Source organism: Gambusia affinis, linkage group LG05 (assembly GCF_019740435.1).
Source record: "Gambusia affinis linkage group LG05, SWU_Gaff_1.0, whole genome shotgun sequence".
In the NCBI taxonomy this organism is placed as follows: Eukaryota; Metazoa; Chordata; class Actinopteri; order Cyprinodontiformes; family Poeciliidae; genus Gambusia; species Gambusia affinis.
Window position 1 is genome coordinate 3,061,940 of NC_057872.1, and position 21,524 is coordinate 3,083,463.

The 21,524-nt window shown below is 38.9% G+C and overlaps 1 protein-coding gene across 1 annotated transcript in view; it reads right to left on the reverse strand.

The window, feature by feature from the left end:
- Positions 1–1,915: 1,915 nt before the first annotated feature.
- mc5ra (melanocortin 5a receptor) overlaps positions 1,916–21,524 on the reverse strand; it is a 29,132-nt gene continuing 9,523 nt past the window's right edge. Inside the window, exons 2-5 of the mRNA XM_044117335.1 lie at positions 11,303–11,526; positions 11,101–11,207; positions 7,671–7,859; positions 1,916–6,480 (exon numbers count right to left, since the gene is read on the reverse strand). Coding sequence (XP_043973270.1) covers positions 5,910–6,480; positions 7,671–7,859; positions 11,101–11,207; positions 11,303–11,526 — 1,091 coding nt within the window. The 3' untranslated portion in view covers positions 1,916–5,909. The remainder of the gene's footprint in view (positions 6,481–7,670; positions 7,860–11,100; positions 11,208–11,302; positions 11,527–21,524) is intronic.

The window sequence follows — 21,524 nt, forward strand, 5'->3', positions numbered from 1 at the left end:
CTCTGGGTGTCAGTGAGGGCATAGCAATGTGCAGCAAGCAGATGTCTGATAAGATCTGAACATCTGGATGAGAGCCAGTGAATGGAGCAGAAAGAGAACTTGAATGACATTCTGACTAGAAACTGAAAAGTTGGTATAAACTGTTGAAGTTTTCCGAGTAGCGCTGCAGTCAGGATGATAAATATAATCTGATACAGGCTAAGTTTACCATTATTTGGTAAATAATGACACTTTTAAAGCAAAGTCTCATTAAAACTTGCATCAAAAGTAAATTAAAATTGTCACCGTTGCATTAAAAGTGTGACAAATTAACCACTGACACTTCATGACAACAGTCGTAAACATTCATGAAAAAATATTTAATGAAACAGAAAACCTTGAAATATTGAAGCCAATTTTCCTCAAGTTTATTTATGTAGCACATTTAAAAACAATCACTTTGACCAAAGTGCATCACAAAGAGTAAAAATAGACAAAGTTCCAAAACACATCAATAAAATCAAGAAGAACAATAAGATAAAAAAAAAAAAAAGCTGTAGTATAAATCAATCAAACTTGGATTTAAAAAATGAGTTTTCAGGAGAAACTCAAAAGACTGCAGCATGAATAACAATGGGCTCCAGCCACTTTGTGCTTTAATTAGGCCATTAGCCACAGTTAGAACATCTGTCGAGAAAATCTCAGAGCACTTTTTGGATTCTCAGGTCATGAAGTACAATTAAAGAGTGCCAAATCATTTAAAATGGAGTAAAAAAATTATGTATACATAGTTAATAAAACAGAATAACACTCAGATTTATCATCTTCTTTATTAAGACATAAACACATAAAGAGAAGAATCCATTGTAAGCCACATTGCTAACAGAAGCCAACATTTATGTTTGTTCATAGAACCATTTGAGGATGCAAAATGTGGGAACTGTGTCACGGCACATGGAGAAAAGATTAAGCATCCGATCAGGAAAACCTCAGTCTGTTGAAGCAGCCGAGGCAAAATCACAGACTGCTGCTTCTGTGGGCAACAGAAACTCAGTGTCAGTTTTGAAGAATGTTGCATACAATAGCAGCAGAGAGGGGTTCGAGCACAGCAATGCAAAGTCATCAAAGTAAACATTGTTACAAGTCTGTGTACTTTTATGCATCTTCTCCCATAAATATTCTCTGCAGTGCAAAAGACTTACAATAAATCCGAACACTATTACAGCACAAGACAGGTAACCCATATTGATCTTTTCACCTTGATTTTTTTGTTTTGTTTTATCTCCATTTCTTTGGGAACAAACATTATTTCAGGGAGATATACAGCGACAGACTCATATTTTTTCCTTTTTTACAATAAATAATATGTTGCACAGATAATAACGTCATTTACATAGCAATGCTTAATAACATTCAGGTTCAGCAGGCCGCTGCATTTTTACTGATAAAGAAGGATCAAGCCTCTCAGTAGGGAGGTAGGCACCAGCACACGATCACAGAGAGCGATGTGGAGCTATTTGTACATTCATGTTTTTACATGGCAGCTGCTCAGCGCACAGGGGGATCAATGTGGAGCACAGAGACAGAACGGAGCAGAAAAAAACATTATATGTCTGAGGAAAAGCTGCTGCGCTTTTACACACAGGCAGATTGCAAGAGGCTGGTTGGCTGGTAACCATGGCGCTGATGCAGACACAGCTGCAGCTTGATGACCCCTGGTGTCATTACTTTATACTTGCGCAACTCTGGATTTGTCGGTACAAACAGCATAAAATGAAAAAAGATAGATATTGAGTTTTGCTTTTTATCTGCGTCCAAAACGTGGATCAAATAAACAACATGTTTACATGGTATGAATTGTTCAAAATATGAATCATAATCTATGGATCATTCAACATCAGCTGCGTTTCCATTACAAATGATTTAAAAAAAAAAAAAAAAAGTAAAATTTGGTCAATTGATAGTTTGAGCCACATCTTATTTTTTGTTGTTAAAAATTAAAGTTGCTCAAAATCATTGTTGATGCTGATTTTTGAAATTCAGCCTTCCCCACCCACAACTATTATCACCAGAAAAGGCTCTTATTTACATGTATTGGACAAGCAGGTAAAAAAAAAAGTCAACCTTTATTTTTTTATTTACAAAAAAAAAACAATCAAATTTTTAAAGCTGGCATTTAGGCAGTTCCGAAAAATCATGAATGTTTGTTGTGTTTGTTGAATACATGCTGATAATTACATTAAATAAAAAAAAGAAAGAAAAAAAAAACTGGACAAAAAAATATCTGGAAACATAATGTTTCTACAGCGATACATAAAAACACTTTTATGCTTCACACTGAGCAGAAAATAAATAGATCCTGTAAAGGTCAGGCAATATGTGAGACAGCAGGAGAAACGTGTTACCCCCCGGAGTGAAGCAGGGATTTGTAATTATCTTGGAAAGCGTTTATGAAAAGAGATGGCTGTTGTGTGTGTTTTTGTGGTTTCCATGTCTGCTTTTAACAGGTGATTTGAGCGTGAGGACCATTAGTCAGAGGAGTAAGTGTCTGTCATACTGCCCTGCTGTTTTATCACCACTTTTTCTACGTTGTTTTTGGTGTTACTCATTCACATTGTAGCAACGTAAGCTGATGATCCAGGTATTAGTCATGTATGTCTTCCACAGCACCGGATATCATAATGCTTTTCCACCTGGAGTGGAGGCAGCGCTTTCATCTGCAAGTCTTTGTCAGACCTCTAAAAGGGGGCATTTACTTGGATGGTTTTTACCTTCAGTGTGCTGAACAAAGCCGAACAGCAGGCTCTGCCTTCCCACCACAGAGTAATCAGTGCAGAACTCTTCATGTGTGCAAGACAGTAATAATACTCTTAATGCATCATCCCTGTTCCTGTCTCCTCACAAAGACTTCTCCTACATTCTGAAAGCTCTGGAAAACTGAGCAGTGAAAATCACCAGCTCAAGTCATCCTTTCCTTTTTTTCCAATCTAACATGAAGTTTACTGTTACATCCTTCATGGCTGCAGAATTCTTTGGGCTCCGGTGAGACAATGAAATGTAGGTTGGTAAGAATCCAGAAAGAAAGAATGTTTTTTTATTATTATTATTATTGTTCTGCCAAAACAGGTCTAAATTCATTCATAAACTGGGATTATGGATTTGGTTTCCAAACTGACTCAGATCACTTTTCACATTTACAACTGAACAGTACAACGTGCTCGCCTCCTTTCCACTGACAAAATATACTTTTACGTTTCAGTTTTGAATTATTTTTATCCTGTATATGCGTCGTTAACAGCCCATAACTCACAAACATCACTGGATAATAATTAAGTGCATCCTTTCACAGTTAAAGAAGCCTCATTCTATAACACTCTAGCCTGTCATGACAGCTTTTTATTAAATCTTCATACATGTGAAAAAGACTCAAGTTTCAGATCAGGAGTCCAAGTTAAGTCTGATATCTTTTAGTCTCAAACTTTAACTGTATTCACCCTCTGATTAATTTAGTTATTAACTACCTGACCTTCCCAAATGGGAATACGTTTTATTCATTTACGTATGAATAAAACTTATATATGTATATGTGGTTTCTATATCTTTAGTTACTCAGATCACAGGTTTCTGTGCAAAAATAATGGACAGATGGAATCTCAAAATTGTATTATTATAATAACATTAATTTGTGTTATTTATGCAATCCGTGTGCTCGCGATACATTTTCTATTTAGCCACTTTAACTAAAACATGTTTAAAGATAAAGTTTTTCCTTACAAACTTTTCAAGAGAGTTTGAATCTTCAGGAAAGTAATTAGAAATGTTTTTAAAATGTACTCATTGTGTTCTTGTATTCTTTTTTTTCCCATCATTCATATTGCAAGGCTTGTTTTAATTAGCACTTTTCTGTTCTTCTGTTCAGCAGAAGACGCATTCAGTGTTTGCTTTTTGTAAATAATGAGGGAAAAACTGTCTTCATAAATCGTACAGAGGCATCAGCGGAGCTCAGGAGTTACTGCAGCGACAGCAGAAAACGCTTCTCCTCCACGACTCTCAGCACCGCTTCTCTGATGGAGACAACACATTTCGTTATTTGTGTTTACTTGAAGTCTAAAGCCCTGTCACCGGTGTGCGGGTGTGGGCTGGCTCTGAGGAGCAGACAAGCATCCAGACGAACACGCACGCCTCTAACGGCGCCTTGATTCTGACAAATTTTGCGTGTGGAAATAATTTGGCTTAAGAACTCTTAATGAGCTTATGATGCACGTAGATGTCAAATGAAAAAATGAAAGTAGCACAAATTATTTGTACTTTCACGGAGCTTAGTGTCAGCGCAGAGGACAGTTTTCAACTGAAGTGTAATTAAAAGCCCCATGTCTACTGACGACTGTGTCAACTCTACTGTGAACAAATTGAAAAAAAAAAAAACCAAAAAGAGTTAACATGCAACACATGGGTGAAGAGCTCCGATTCTCATGTGAATAACATTTTACAGTATGCTAAGCAGAGTGTGTAATCACCCCACTGATCAATAACCCTGGACTGAACAGAGACTCCAACAACACCTTCATTAAAACGTTCTCTCCCTGATACAGCTGCCAAAGTGGACTAAATGATCTTCAAGCAGTGTCTGATTTCAACTGTTTATAGAACCTTTTGTTTGTTTGTTTTTTCAGCGTTCAACTTTAACTCCTTCACTGGATTTTGTTAAACTGCTGTAACACTGTTTCCTATTCTGGATTGCATTTTGGAACATTCAAAGTACAGGTTACCACTAACCTGAGGAAATGAAGAGCGCTGTGTCCGGACACGGTAGGACAGTTTTGTTGGGGCGTTACTGAGTAATCTTATCTAGGTACAACAATGAAAATCCTTCAACTTTTCCTTATATTGTACTTGCCGTTACTCCTTGGATTCCTTTACAGTACTTAGCTATGAACTTTGATGTTTGAAATAGTTCCAGTGTATGACCAGTAAAGTATCAGTCAGCTGAAGGATTTCACATACTGTCATTATACGCTGATGACTTGCTTCTGTTCATCTCTGCCCCACTAATGTGTTTATATGTTTTTGCACCTGTCAATAAATTTGCATTTTTTTGCATTTAAACACCATTACAACAACAAAAAAATGGTGTTGATTCAAGCATATTCCAAACACCCTGAACATTGCATTACAACGACTTCATGTTTTATCCCCTAAAGCCCTGAATTGCATTTCTAAAGAGTTTTGGCCTCCTTTTGTAACATCAGTGAGAACTCCCAGGATCCTGTCAGAGTTGCCGGCTTCGTTGCCAGGCTGTTTGTCCTAATTGCCAAGGATGTGCATATCACGGCTTTGAGGCAACACTGGCTGCCTTGAGTTGCCATCATCGGCAATTAGCAGTGAATATCTAAGCTCTCTTTCAGCCTGCATGTCTCACTTGACAGAAGTGAAATAGATCTGTCAGGCTGCCTTGTCGGTCATAGTCTTATAGGGTAGGATAGTAATCTCATTGATTAGAAAAGCTAAACCACACAGAAAAGGACATGTCAGGGGAGATTGAAGGGTAGATTTCTGTGACGCATTTTTAAATACCTCGTGATTTCAGATGGGGCTGGTAGAGCATTTAGATAATGTACCTAATAAATCAGCCTCTTTGTGTGTGTTTTGGATGCAGTGCATTAGCGCATTAGGAAACACTTCACTGTTTCTGGCTCGTCCTTTCTAACAGTTGGCAGAAAAAACAGACACCCAACTAAAAACTGTTTTGACCGTAATACGTAAGTGGCAAAAAAAACCCAAACAAAACAAAAAACACAACACAGTCTACGTGTGCTGGACGTTGAATTTCCGGAACAGGTCTCAGTTCAACTTCATTCATCCATCTTCGATTTATTTATTTATTTATTTTTTGTGTGTGGGTGTGTGTTCTTTTTCTCCACGTCTTCTTTTCAGAACTTACCGGTGAGGGAGCAAATGCTGCTGCAGGCGTTTCTTAAGCTGTAGCAACAGATTATCTCCTTGAACGTCTTCCTCATCTCCTGACTCCTGAAGGCGTAGATCAGCGGGTCGATCACGGCGTTGCACATGATGAGGATGAGGTACATGTTGAAGTGGGACATGAAGCACACGCAGTACAGGTTGCGGGGGCAGGAGATCATCAGGATGAGGTGCAGGAAGAAGGGGGCCCAGCAGACGATGAAGATGCCCAGGAGGATGGTGAGGGTGATGGCGCCCTTCATGCTGGTGCGCTGGTGGATGGAGTTGTAGCCCGGCAGCGCGGCGATCCGCTTGACGTGCGAGCGGGCCAGCATGAACATGTGGCTGTAGAGGGAGGCCATGATGAGCAGCATGGCAAAGAACATGGACACCAGGCAGATGATGACGGGGGTGGTCTCAGAGTAGATGATGAAGACGATCCCACAGCCGGTGCAGAAGGTCCAGATTCCTCCAATGATGCAGCCTGCTCTCCTCACCGTCATGATGTTGTGGTACCTCAGAGCATAGAAGATGGTGACATACCTGAGGAGGGAAGCATATCATACATACATAGTTTGTATTTCAATTCATGGTGTGAAATTATGGAACAGGTTAAATGAGGAGATCAAACAAAGTCAAAATTTTAAAATATATCAGAAGGAAATATAAGGAGGTCATTTTCACAAGATAGAGAAATATGGGGAGAGACAGCAATAATGTGTGAGTGTGTGTGGATAAGGATGTATGTATGTATATATGTAGACATATACAGGCCAAAATAAAATGGAAAATTAATTAAACTATGTTTTTAAATTTGATTTAATAATGAGAGTCCATCTGAAAATACTGTATGAGTTTATGGGGTAGGAGTTTGTAAGTTTCTCACTTCTTCCTACTCTTTTTCGAGCATGTTAAGATTATTGTGGTACAAAAAATGTGTCTTTTGCATTCCTTGTTTATGTGTGTGATTCTAAACTACCATCATGTTTGAAAATAAATAAAAATAAAATAAATATATAAATAAATAAAATATCACTTCTTAGCTTTCTAGAGTTATCTTTGTAAGGTTAAGGGCGTTTTTACACCTGACAGTTTTGAGGACAGATTTGGGACCAAAATTGCAACATTAGTTCCATTTCCTGCTGCTGTGGTTCACCTTAACGCTGCGCTGTCTTCTCATTAAATGGTTTCGTTTGTTTCCCTTAACCTATATTTAACCATATACGTTGATTGAGAACAAATTCTCATTTACAAGAACGATCCGATCAGAAAACATGAAAACATCCTTAAAAAGTAAAACATACAGCAGAAAACAGAAAACCATAAAACAGATACAAAAAATACATATGCAATCATATTCATACTGTATAAACCTTCTGTCATACACATATAAAATGTAAACCTTTGCATATTTTGTAGATACTTTTTTTATTTCCACATTTTTTTGACTCACCCCAACATGCAAGATGCTCGAAACTCATGGCGAACGGTTGAATTTGTCCAGATGTTAATTTACACACAGGAAGAGTACATTGAATAAGGGTGAATATTAATGCATCTAACCCCTTAAAGATTTTTACTTAAACTATACATCGTTTTCTGTCCACCTGGCAATTTTTTTGCCACGTTGTTTTTGTCAAATGACACAATTGAAGTTTTCATTTGTAACGTGACAAGATGTGGACTTCTCAAAGGGTTAAACATACGTGTGTGGCACATTGAAATGGTCCTACCTGTCCACGGCGATGGCCAGCAGGCTGCACATGGACGCCACAACCGAGATGCAGATCATGGAGTCAAACACGTTGTCCATCTGTCTGATGAAGTGCTCCTCCACCACCAGCTGCCTGTTGTTCAGCAGGTAGATGATGATGGTCTCCCATGCGTTGGACACACTCACCAGCATGTCTGCCACAGCCAGACTGCAACCAAGCAGACACGGTTAATAACGGACGCTTTTGGCCAAAAACACACATTCCTAAAGTTTCTTCACAGACGTGCTTTCACCAGCTGCCAGCAGATAAGCTGGCAGAACTTCCCGCTGAGCAGTGATGCATTTAAATCCCTGCCTCCCAGCAGGAGAGCCAGTTAAATCAATCAATGATTTAATGTGCAACCTTCCCTCTCTGCAGGGTTGAGCCATTTTCTTGTCTCTCATGTAGCAATGCAGATCCTAACTGTGATTTATGAGGGATATATCGATACCGCTGACAGATACATTTTGCTTTAAAGCAGCATGTTAGCAGGTGTTTGAGGCGACGGCCTTTTGAGCTAAATCAGGGGTTCCCGAAGTCCAGTGGTTGAGAGTTACCACCCTACACATCTAAATATCCCCTTCTCTACCTGAATCTCAGTGCATGGCTCATTTCTAGACTTCAGTGGTGCTGACTGGATATGTGACAGGGAGAGATTTCTTCTCTTTCTCTCTGAAGGTCAATGGAAACATAGAGACATTTCTTTGACATCATTCTGTTCTTGCATCTTAAAGTTTTTAGACTTCTTTCTGGTTAATCTTGCTCTGGGCACGGCTTCTTTTTTGTGGTGTCCAAGAAAGATTAAGTGGATTTGTGCTCCAGTGGGAGGTACCTGTAAAAACTTCCTAGAAGTTCTTTCCTTAAGCTCTTGTGAAGCATGAAATGTCCTGGTTGGAGAAAAAAAAACTTGTTCTTGTCACCCTGAGTAAAAGAGCAGACATATTTGTTCTTGCAGAATATGTACAGATCTTGTGTCAGAGGATATTTTTACATTACTAACAGCCCTAAATCTACATTTAAACTGTTAGAGGGAAGCAAGGCATGATGGGTAAATGACAGAGATTGTAGAATTTCTAAACAGGATGTAGTTTTAATTTGATAAGTAAGAATTTACCTTGTAATGTAGCTAGCTAGCCAGTAAGGAACTAGGTGAAGTTTGTTTTGTTCAGCAATGACTTGCAGTCAATTACAACAGTAGAAGAATAAAATCTTCACATTTCAAGAACTACCATTTAAACAAATATTTCAAAACAGTTATACGACAGGACTTGATTTTTTAAAACTGAAATTTAACTTTCAAAGTTCTAATCTGGAAAAATAATTTTCAATTAGAAAAGTCAGAAGATTTTTACTAAAGTGGATCTCAGAATGCAATATGGAAGCTCTCTGTTAAAAATAGAATTTTTATACTGTTAAAGAATATTTTACTAACTCTTTCACATGAATAGTGTTAGATTGGGGGGAAATGTGCTGCTTTTTGAATCTTTTAATCTGTTCTATGTTGTCACACAGGTGATATTTATGGAATAAGTGATCTGAGTACAGATCACTTAGTAGTCAGGGATAAAAGTATCAAATCCAAAATTTGATTGGGTAGTTAGTTTGTGATTTAAAAAGGTGCATTTGTATATCGGAAGAGATTGGTTTTGAAATCATTCAAATTTGATTTGTGTTGCACATTTAAGCAACAAAACATTTTCGAGTGCTTCACATCATAAAACCACAAAAACACAAAGTCATGCAACACAGAATCAACAATTAAAAAATGACATTTAGTGAAGTGCCATTGTTAAATTCTTAAAACATTATGTTTCAAAAGAATCTTAGTGTTTCCGCAGTTTTGCAACGTTCTGAAAGTTTGTTCCAGATTTGTGGTGCATAGAAGCTGAATGCTGCTTCTTCATGTTTGGTTCCCGGGATTCTGAGAAAAGCTCATTAAGAAGTGAAATCATCATTTGAAACCTGATTGTTGTGTTTACTCAGCTTGTATTTGCGTGTTCATCTGAAATACAGAGGAAACAAACCCAGAAGAAATCCATCAAGTGCCTGATTAGAGCCTTGTAACCGTTGGAAACAGCACTAATGTATTCATAAGGTTTTCTTTAAAAACGACAGTAGTTGGTTCAGATGTATTTTATTTTAGATTTTCTGTGAAGGAAACAACAGCTGCATATTTTAATCCGCCCTGGAGAATAAAATCAGATGCTGCCTGACACCGTGATCAAAACAACAAAGAGAATGAACATTCAAAATGAACGCTAGTGATCCTTTAATCTGACTCAATGTAGGAGTTACTGTTACTGTCAAAACAGGTCCTGCCTCCAGGTGAATAAGAATCTGAGCATCTTTGAATCTCTGTGGACATAAGATGACCAGATTCTCTGATGTGCTCAGAGTCAAACTGCCTGCATACGAATGGAAATGCTTTCGAAACGCTCCGCAAGAGATTTCCCCTGCCGGTGCTCCAGCAGTCATTTCAACCAACTGAAGTTTTTTTTTGTTTTGTTTTGTTTTGTAAATCTGCACAAAGTGAGGACACTTTTCCAAAAAAATGAATAAAAGGAACTCAAGGACAAGTCCAACATTGATTTTGACAGCTTTACACAAAGAAGCTGCTGATGCTTTGTGCTGTAGATTAGTTATTGAATTGTTTTAAATGCTACACCATAACAAATCCCAGCATGCTCCACGTTTGTGTCACCTTAAAGTCTTACATAATACAGAAATCACAAAAGATGACGCAAGTAAACATTTAATTGTACTACATCAAAAAATCCAAAATTTGTTGAAATCAGTTTTACTTCATAGTACATTTTTGTATTTATGCTTTTCAAAAGTAAATACAAAGGACTCATGAAATGTGAATCTGATCAAGGCTAGAATTTAAAAGAATGGAGTAAACCCTGTCACGTAGTCTCTATAATGAGACATGAGATATTACATAATGTTATTAATTAAACTAAAAACAAGGCTAAAATGCAAAACCGGGCTGTGAGGTGCCATCTTTATTCTTTATAACCAGAACCTTTGATGCAAGGAGTTTTCTAGGTTCAGCATGAGACGATTTGTTTACTTGAAGAAAACTTCACCACATCCAAGAAACACAACTTAGCATCTTCTCCCGAAGAGTGCAGTGCAACAGAATTAAATTTAGAAAGGTCTTGGTGAAAACAGTTAGAGAAAAGTGTAGCGACAAGAGGACCAACAAAGAGGGAATTTAGGTCCAACAAAAACAAAAATCAAAAAAGCAGTAGAAAAATGAAAAAGATTGGACCAAAGTGAAGTTCTCTGATCTGTCTTTTTATTTGTTCTGGACACACACTGAGAATCTTTAGCCTGGACAGAAAAAGTGTTATAGTTTTTAAAACTTGTGATGCAAAATTCAATAACTTCAATAATAAATATTTACCTGCAGACAAAAAAGTACATGGGTGAGTGGAGGTTCTTGTTCTTCACTATTGCCGTGATCACCATGATGTTTTCCAGTAGTGAGATGATTCCCAGGATCAGAAACACCTGAGGAGAGAACACGCAGCAACAGGAAGTATGGGTAAAGAAAGCCAGGTCAGGGGTCGTCATGGGTTCACAGGGTCAACGTTCCCGATACAAACCTCCACAGCAATGTGGACCTGCTCACAGGCTGCGGGTTTGAGGGTGGAGGCCTTGTCCTGCAGCAGCGGCGGGGTGGGGGTGTAGTTCTGGTGATGGTAGGAGAAGGTCCAGGTGGAGTTACCCAGCAGCTCCTCCTCCTGGTACGTCGACGTGTTCATCCTGTTCATCGCCGCTGAACTCTGAATAATCCCCACTCTACCTGCACACCATTTTCGGAACGGACCTGACACAGATAACAAATATCAAAATGAATGTCGTTCGATATTGATGCTTGTTGGATTCGGCTGTATTAATGTCGCTCCCTAAAGTCTCCATGTTGAACAAACTGGATTCAAAGATCTGCCAAAGTGACTGAATGTAGCATCTCAGTTAGCATTCGTCCTGGCTTCAGAATAATATTTCTCGCTCGTGATTCTTGTTCATGTCTTGGTCAGTTTGGGAAATTCCTTTCAGTTACAGCTGATACTGTATGAACTATCCTCTGAACAGCCTCCCACCCCCAGACCCTCCTTTATGCTCAGGCGTTGGAGCTTTTGTTCTTCCACAGAAGGATTAGCGGTTCACTCCCAGGTCTTTGTCATTGTCTATTAATGCAGCAAAGTTGCATTTTTCATGTGATGGGTGGCATATTTTATTTCTCTTGGAGGAAATAGGATTGTCTTTGTCTTTCAATTTTTACTAAACCTCGGTGTTAAGACTTTAATCCTTAAAAATGATGACTTGTGTTTTGACATATAAACAACCAACTTATTTTACCTCAGTAAGGCTTCAGGATATTAATCTTTCAAAAGGTAGAGAAGTATGTGCATGCTTCTTTTTACTTAGACGTTTTACTTTATCAAAGTTCGACAGAGTATTAAGGGAACGCTAAGAACACAAAGTAAAAATGACAAGAGTAAAGTCAGAATATAATGAAAATAAACTCATGCAAGAATAAAGTCATAATATTACAGCCATATTGCGGTAATATTCTGACTCTATTCTGGTAATCATGACATACTGTTGATTTTATACTCAAACTTTATTTTTGTATGACTTTATTCCCATAATACTATGACTTTGTTCAGGTAATATTATCAAATCCAATCAAATTTTATTTGTATAGCACTTTTCAGCATCAAGGCATTTCAAAGTGCTTTATGTCATAAAAGCACAAAATCATAGAACAGACAGTCAACAATTGAAACATTGCATTTTGTCATGTGCCATCTTTACACCTCAGATTATTGATTAATGTTTCATTGATTATGTTTCAAATACTCTCTGAACAGGTTTGTAGTCTAGATTTAAAGGAGCTCAGTGGTTCGGTTGTTTTGCAGTTTGCTGGAAGTTTGTTCCAGATTTGTGGTGCATGGAAGCTGAATGCTTCTTCTCTTTGTTTATGACTTTTCTTAAAAAAATTTATCACTTTATTTTTGTTTTATTTTTATTTTTTTTTATTAGTATGGCTCTAATACTCATACTGATACTTACTAAGAAATAGATGTAATTAAGAAAATGCAGATTTTTTTCTTAATTAAATTCATTAGCCTCACCAAGGTTTGACTGCTGATGTATAAAATCAATACATCACTTGAATATAATATGTCTGACAACATAAAATAGCAACACATCATGCCTCAATCTGAGGGAGTTCAACTACAGATTCCTCTGGTTCTGACGGTTCTGCAGCTGTGCGGCTTGTGTTCTCGCCGGGCCGCAGCGCTCCCGGCCTCCAGGCTTGATCTGCGCTGGGGGACGCGCTGGCAGTGTGGTTTAGGGTTGTTTGGAATCCTGCATCACACCCTGTGCCTCAAGGTTAAAAGAGAACAAAACTGAACATTGTGGCCTAAGCACCATCCCCACTGTGAAACATTGTTGGGGCAGTATGATGCTGACGTAACGCAGCTTTCAGCGAGAACAAGGAAGCTGATTAGATGTATAGGGCAATCCAAGGGAAAGAAAACTATAAGAAGCTTTAAAATGAGGTGGAGCTTTACATTTCAGGACGACTCTACAAACACAGTGAAATCGATGTTTAGGTGTTAAAATGGCCTCATCTAAATCAAGGTGTGTCCTCAGAAATCTGTGGTAAGTGTTGAAAACTTGATGTTCACAGATGCTCTTCATCCATTCTGACTGAATTCAAGTGACTTCACTTAGAAAACAGGATCAGCTCAGTCCTGTGTTGTCATGACGACAGTTTTGTACAAGAGATCTCTGACCTGAAGGAGTTTTCTCCTGGTTGCATGAAGGTTGAAGAAGAACTTTGGTCTATAGAAAAGCAAAGCTGGCAAAGCTTGTGGGGGCTGAAGCAAATACAAAGCTGACTTTTCACATTTTTATCTATATTTAAAAAGGAGAACACAATATTTACTATTTAATCCATTTCATAAACTCTCACATCAAAGCTCGTGGTTGTAAAACGCGGGAATACGTGAAGACTCCACAGGGATTACAATCCCTGCCAGGCATCGCAGCCCTTGAGGCAATACTGTGTTCATCTGGGGATAAATGAAGCAGTACTAACATTGTTTTTGATATGTTGGTCAGATCAAAAATGTGGAAAGAGAAATGACACAACACCTCTGACTGGGTCCCATAAAACGGCCCCCGTGTTACGGCCTCAGCCTCAGCTGACGAGATGAAATGCAACGGACTTGAAAGAGTAGCTTTGAAACACGCCTGTGGTCAAACATGTTACAGCTCATGACCTGAAAAAGGAATTCTTTCACCAATGTCATGTGACACTTCTTCGGTTGCTAATATGTTTCACAGACAAAATATACACCTCTGTCTATGTCTATTACTATGAATGCAAAATCTTCTGCACTTATCATATCTTCCAACAAGCTGAAATATAAGCAATACAGTTTCAAATTTTGTACAAAAAATGTTAAGAACCTTATGAAAAAGAATAAGTTGAAGAAGCTGGCAAGTGGCCATTTCCAATTTTAAAATGTTTTTGCTAAATTTAGTCCCAGTGAATCCTTTGCACTTTTTCTCTTCAGAATCACTGAGCAGTCTGGATTACAAACTGAATTAATAAACTGCACTTGGAAATTGTTTTAAGACTTCAAATTGAAGTTTTAATATTCAGGCCGTTGAATGCTGCTGCCAGTGGTTTGTACAGACACAATCTTACCTTAATCTTTAATTATGACACGCCTTGCTGAGGCATTGTTTCAATAAGCTTCTGCAATGTCACAAGATTTATTTCCATCCAGTGTTAATTCATTTTTCGTTTCATTTTTATATATTTTTTTTTTACTGATGATCAGAAAGTCCGACCACTGCGCAAATTCTTTTTCAGCATATTTCCATATACTCAGTATTCTCAGTCCAGGGTCTGTGGGTGACAATGATGTCTCATCCTCCCTGTGAGCCTGATGAATCCTGGCTTCATCATCTGCCAATATGGCTGAAGGAAACAATCTGTTGATGCATGTATAAATTTGTACACTACTCAGCGTGTGTAAAGTTAGAAGTTGGAGTGAAAGTGTACGCAAACTTTGAACTGTCGTGAAAATATGCCACAGCGACACAAATGTGTTTTAGGTGACAATAAGAAAAGCACCAAAACTCACCTACACAAGCTGAAATCTGATTCCATACAGCGATACGGATCCAGGATCCAACATTTTCTGTTAAAACTGAACCTCATTTGACCTCATTAAATAACGTAACACTCTTTAGAAAGTTATGGGAAGACCTCAATTGAATATAAGAGAGTAAATTTTGTCAGTTTTTTCAGATGCAGATGTGAATCTGCATCAGACAGATGCATGAACATGAAATATATGAAATTTCCATTCTCACAGACAGAGAAAATGGAGTCGGATCAGCAAATTAACTCCAATCAGGTCAGGCTTGATGATTAACAAGGTGGACGAAGTGGAGACAATCACACATGTACATAAATAGCTGCATAAAGGTGTGTGTGATTGTGGAACGGTGGCAGCTGTGGCCTCCTACACTGCCGTTGTCCCCTGCTGGAGGACAACGCCAGTGTAGGAGTGTGTGTTCACAGTTTATGTGAACATACACACCTCTCAGGGCCATGTGTGCCTTGAAAGGTGCTTTTAAATAAAATCTATTATTATTTGCAGCAGTAGAAACAGAGTCACGTGGAAGCAGTTGCCATGGGTTTTTCAGACAAGTAGTGGGAGGTTTCAAGGTCATTTGCATATTCATTTAGGGGCAGATGCCCCCAATTCTCACCCAAGTCCAGATTCATAAAGGGAACATGTGTGGTGACATGTCGTTTTATACATCTACATTTTTTTATGTGCCATGAATTTCCAAATCTCTCCCTTTTGAAAACTTTCAGGATGAAAGTTGTGCACTTTTTCACATGAGGCCCCTGGTCATTCACTATCTCCAGCCGGTCAGCTGACCTCATGATGTTGGTGAACTTTGACTTGACCACTGCAGCAACCCCACATCTTAGTGCTGCCACCACAGGTGTTATACAGCAGACACTCGGCGTGATGTCTGCTGTAGTAACACTTCATCTGCCTCTCTTCTTACCCTGATGCTCCCCCAGATTAATCTGGACTCATCAGACCACATGACCTTCCGTTGCTCTAGGGAATCTTCATGCCACCTTGCAAACTGAAGCCTTTTTCTTTGGTCAGCATCACCTACTACTGGTTTTCTTAAGGCTACACATTTGTTCAGTCCTCCTCCCGTTCCCTTCACACTGTGTGCGTGGAAATGCTCTGAGCTCCACTGTTGTTTTTCTTTCACTTGATCCCACCAAATGTTAAAGTGAATGCCAATCATAATCAATCAGTAACATTTCTACCTGAAAGACAACAGTTTCCCTCTTTACCTCCAGTTTTTAATGATGCAGTGGACAGTTCTTCATCAAATTGTAGTTTCAGAAATCTCCTTAGATGCTTTCTCCGCTTGACGCCTTTGATTTGACACTGCTTTAACCCTTCCATGGACATGCAGTGTATGACCGTGTGGTTGTTTAAGATATGAGGAGCTTGGTGGGGTTTTATAGTTTGCTGCCAGCTGAAAGTCAACCAACCACATACCAATAACCAAACAGGAAGCTTAATTAAATCAGGCTGGTGGCACTTTTTGTTTTTAATCAGTATAGTTGCACCATTTAAACCATGAAGTCATCATCCAAAAATGGAGGAAACATAAAATAGTAACATGTAGTTGTGCCAAAACGGGATTCCATGAGTTGATGCATTACATGTACTAGGGCAGATGTGGTTTTTCTCACAAAATATGATTTTTTTTATAACTCCAATACAAAAAGTGATTGAGCAAAAATGACATCCTTGAGAGAGTTCCCAGACGAAAACCACTTCTGGCCATTGCATACATACCACAAGCCATCCTGAGTTAAAATGAAGGTTTTAGGGTAGTCTAGTCAAAGTCAGGACTTAAATTCAATGCTCCCAAATCATCCAACGTGGCTGAATTGAAGCAATTCAGCAAAAAGTGGGCTGGATTTCTTGCAGATGCTCTGCTTTGGAAGAACTTAACATTCATCACATCGGCTTGATAGTTGTTATTACACCAAGAGTGGCACAATCAAATGTTATACTTTGACAAACGTGTAGCAAAAAAAAAGAAAAAGAAAGAAAGAAATCCTCAGAACACATGTAGACTAATTCTTTATCACTGCTCTGTAGTTTTGCTTTCTGTCCTCTGAAACCCCAGTTTTGGACTGGAAATTGCCTCGTCTCAGAAGAACTTTTCACTGCCTCCATTTTCGATGATTGTTGCTGGAAAGCTTCTTTTGAGTCCCCGCTCTATCATCTGTGACAAACACTTTCAGCAGACTTGTCGTGCTGCCAGTCTACTCTTTGCCCACATCCTTAGGGCATCAGATTGGATTCGGAGCTGATGACTGGAAAAGCCCACGGCATCTCTGAACTCTAAGCTGTGGCCAAGAAGAAAGACAACCGGTCAGCTGCTGTATTCAGGTGGGTCGTTAAAGTAAAGCTTTTCTTAAGCGGCATTAAGAGTTTCTAAATATCTGGGAGGAATAATCCCCAGCACAAACAGTAGTCTGAGCTGTGCAGGAAGGAGAAGGCAGGCCAGGTTTATAGGTTTAAACAGAGCCACCTGCTGTTATTTCTGCTTTATGGCCCGAAGGCATAATTTGTTTTTGGATGCTTATCTCTTCTTCAAAGTTGTCAGTTGTCTGTTTTTAGCAGACATTTTCAAAGCTACTGCATCTAATTGGAATATTGCACAAATAAATATGTAATCTTGTATTTCAGAATGCACTTAAAAATCCACATCTTCATCTAAACGCTGTTATTTAATCTAATCTACTTACAGAGTTTTTTCATCTCTCATTGATTTTCTTCTACTATGCCTACATTATAATGCATGAATCCTGACCTTGACAGCATCATTTGTACCTGAATAGCATGAACTGGAACTTTCTAAATAATGAAGGTCAATTTGCATCAGAGGTGTTGTAAGATGAATCCCAGTGGAAGCTTGTCCAAACTTCCAGCACAGAGAAAAGCAGCATCCAGCATACATAACACAGGAGTTAAAACTTTTCACACCAAAGGACGCCCAAAGCAGTCAAGGCGACTCTGGCACCGAGGGACCGTTTTGGGCCCCCGGTTCAGCTATGGGCATGGATGATGCAGCATGTTCTGGAGGCAAAGCTTTAATTACTGAGACAAAGAGAGCCATAGTTAATTCTTTTGGCATATTAACTATGCCCAACTGCAGCTAAAATGAAAACAAATTAAAGTTATTTCCCTTTTTTAAATTCATAAACAGTGTTTGGTTTTTTTTTCCTTTGGAAAATCCTCTACAGTCCTTTTCACATGACTAATTAGCGCCTGCAGGCAATTTGACAAAGCTAATGTTTCCGATCTCAATGTGTTCCCCTGCACAAACTTTTAAATACAGCAAAAGCTCGTCCCAAATATAGATTCACACCTGTGGAAGGACTCTTGGTCTCCAGCAGATTTCAAAGCCTTTACATATCTAGATTGTATGTAAGCTGAGGAGACGCTAGCATGGCCCACAGTGACTCATTAATATCAGAGAGAAGCCTGGAGGAACTCTGATGCAGCTCAAGGCAGACATGCATTATGAAAACATTTCATTCAGTCGTAGGTGGCAGCCATCTGCACTCCCTGCTGAGGTGTGCTTATGGACGGATGTTCTGCTTCCTGCTGCTGTGACTTGAGTCACTTGTTGCCAGTGCGGTCATGCGAACTCACAGGTAAAGACCACACAAAGGGCCACTGTGGAGACGTAAAGATGCTAGGGGAAAATTGAGCTCTCAGCTGTTATCATTGCCAAGATAGCACCTAACTACCCTGCATTGTTCTTGCCTGTAATCTTGAAAACATGCTGCCCACTGTTATATCACAGTTATTCTCACCCCCAGCAGAGTTGGATTTGAACATTTAAAAAAAAAATTTGATCTGCAACTGACTGGACTCTAAGAGAAAGTCTGTAGAAGGAAAAAACAAGATAAACACAGAAACCTTCCATTCTCAAAGACTCATCGACTCGCTGTAAAAATGCTGGTGTAGATTCTGAGTAATTCAAGACATGCCAATCCCACATTCTTAAGCAGAGAGCAACTTGACCTGTTTTGTCTCTCAAAGGTGTTCGACTCTCTTTGGATGAGAATTAAAACATCTTCAAGAAACAAGGAAGAATTCCAGCTGCCCCATAACGTTAAGGGGCAGCTGGCCCATAATGCCATGGGACACAATGATTCATGGATTCATTGTGTCCATGAATCTACTCAAGGGTCTTCCTCTTATACTTCATTTCCAAGGTAACATTCTCTTTCTAATGCAGTATTTCCCAAACCTGGTCCTCAAGGCACACTGCCCTACATGTTTTAGAGGTTTCTCTGCTTTAATGTGCCTGATTCAACTGACTGCAGTTCAACAAACGCCTGTTAATCAGTCATCAATTGAAATCAACTGGACTGAAGCAAGAAAATACCTAAAACATGCAGGGCAGTGAGCCTTGAGGACCAGGGTTGGGAAATACTGCTTTAAAATATCCAGAATCTGAAAAGGTCCTAGATTATTTCTTTGTGGAGAAGCTATGAAGAAGCTTTCCTCAAGTCAGCATGCAGGATGCTTGAAGTTGGAACCAAAAGTGACTTACTGATTTAACCAATAATTACCTCACCGCTGGAGGAAACTCCCAGAGCATTTAAATGTCATAACTAAATGACCAGATGATCCTGTAACATGCCAATAAGACGAGACTGTAGCATCATGGTAAATGTAACATGTCCCATCCTAATCTCTGAAACGTCCAAAACCATGATCCAAATGGATTGCATTTGCAGTATTTATTGGCTGCTGCTGCCCACAAATAACTCAAATCTGCAAACACTTGAGACCTCTCCCAACTTCAATAGCTAGCACAACAAATACTTTAATACACATCAATATGTACAGTGGAAACTGTCATGGCACCGCTGCAGAAACTGATATCTACTGTGAGTAAAAAACTAACAGTGGATTAGATCTCTGTTCTTGAAGGTACAGTCACTTAGCGCCAAGGGAGCAAAAAGAGAAGAAAAAAACGATGATCAAGTAGTATTGTGTCAAGTTGTTATCCACAGAAAAGACTGTCAATACGTTTATTTCCAGCAGGACAATACACACTACAGAATATGCCAGAATTAGCCATGGTTCATCTGCAGCCCCTCAGTGAATCCACGAATACTGAACCACAAAAAGGCAGAGGTCCACTGTATACACACACAGTCACACCCCCCCACACCCACTCCACTGTTCAGATCAGGATTTCCCAAAGAGAGACACGCAAAGACGTGGCAATACTTGTTACTCCACAGAATCGTCTTTGTTGTGTTGAACGAAAGGCATGTTTGATTGACCCCAGAACATCACACATCCACCACTTCTGCTCCTCACATGATAGCAAGTGGAGCTGAGGTCAAAGTAATCCTCTGTAATGAACTGAAGGTTCAGGGAGGGAAAATCTGACCGTTATCCTTCTGAGTACTGTTTTTTTTCTTTCTCTGCATTTTGCCCCAGCCTGTTAAAAAGAAATTTAATATACAAGGCTGACTTTGTTTGTGAATCAATTTTGCTTTTCTGAACTTACTTGCTGTGACTAACATAATATAACGCTTTCAGTGTTGTCTGATGAAGGCCTCGCAGACCAGCATATTAAGAAAAAGAGACATTATGCACTGCAGCAAAACAGTGTCTTCGCCCACACATGAAAATTTTAGGTTATCGTGATTAAAGCAGCTTAATGGATTGCATGATGAGACATTCAAATTCTAAGTCTATTTTCAGATCAACGCATCAGTTCAAAATTAATGTGGCAAATAATATAATAAAAAATAAATACAAAAGAAGCTCATCTCAAGTTGCATGTCCTTTGAAGTGTTCCACATTATTCATTCAGCAATCAGGTCAGCAGAGTTTACATCATAAATGTAATTAAGTGCGATCGGACGGATATGCTTTTCTCATCAACAAGGCAGCCTGAGCACACACACTGTCTGAATGTGTTATATGAGTGAAACTGACATGAGTTTAGATGGATCAGAGTTCCACAGCAAACAAACATCATCAATAAGAGCTAAACTTAGCTTTTCCACAAATAGACTGATGCAATGCCTGTATTGTGTTCCAGATTAATCATTTACCCAAATGTAAAAACATCTTTTGAAAAGAATGGCTGAACTAATCAAAGTTCACATTGACAATTTTTTTTTGTTGTTGTTGTTGTTTTATTTTTTTTGCTTTATTTACCAACGTGACACTTAAGAAAGCTCATGTACTCCTTGAGTTATTTTGTATACTGTTGGTATCCCATTTAGCAGTTTCACAGGCACTTTGTGAGGTAAAAGTGAACCACTTTGCCAGATACTTTTATACTTTAAAGACAGAAGATATGTAGAATAAGAAATGGATAAAAATAATGTTTTTACTAGAACACTACAGCTGCTATCTAAAGCTTGGCTTTGGGACTGCCAAAAGATCAGCCTAAACGGAGGGCAGCGGTCCTATTTATTGATAAAATGCATATTTTCATCACAGTTTAATATTGTTTCTTATCGGTTGTACTGTTTTGCTGTGTTACTTCCATGTTATTTATATCAGAAAGCACCAGCACCCTGCTGTTGATCATAGGTGTGGACAGACTAGTAAAGGATTTGAAACAGACACACCCCCGGATCAGTTTCCACTCTGATGATGTTGCACTGTCTGACCCAGCTGGTACGGCAGGATC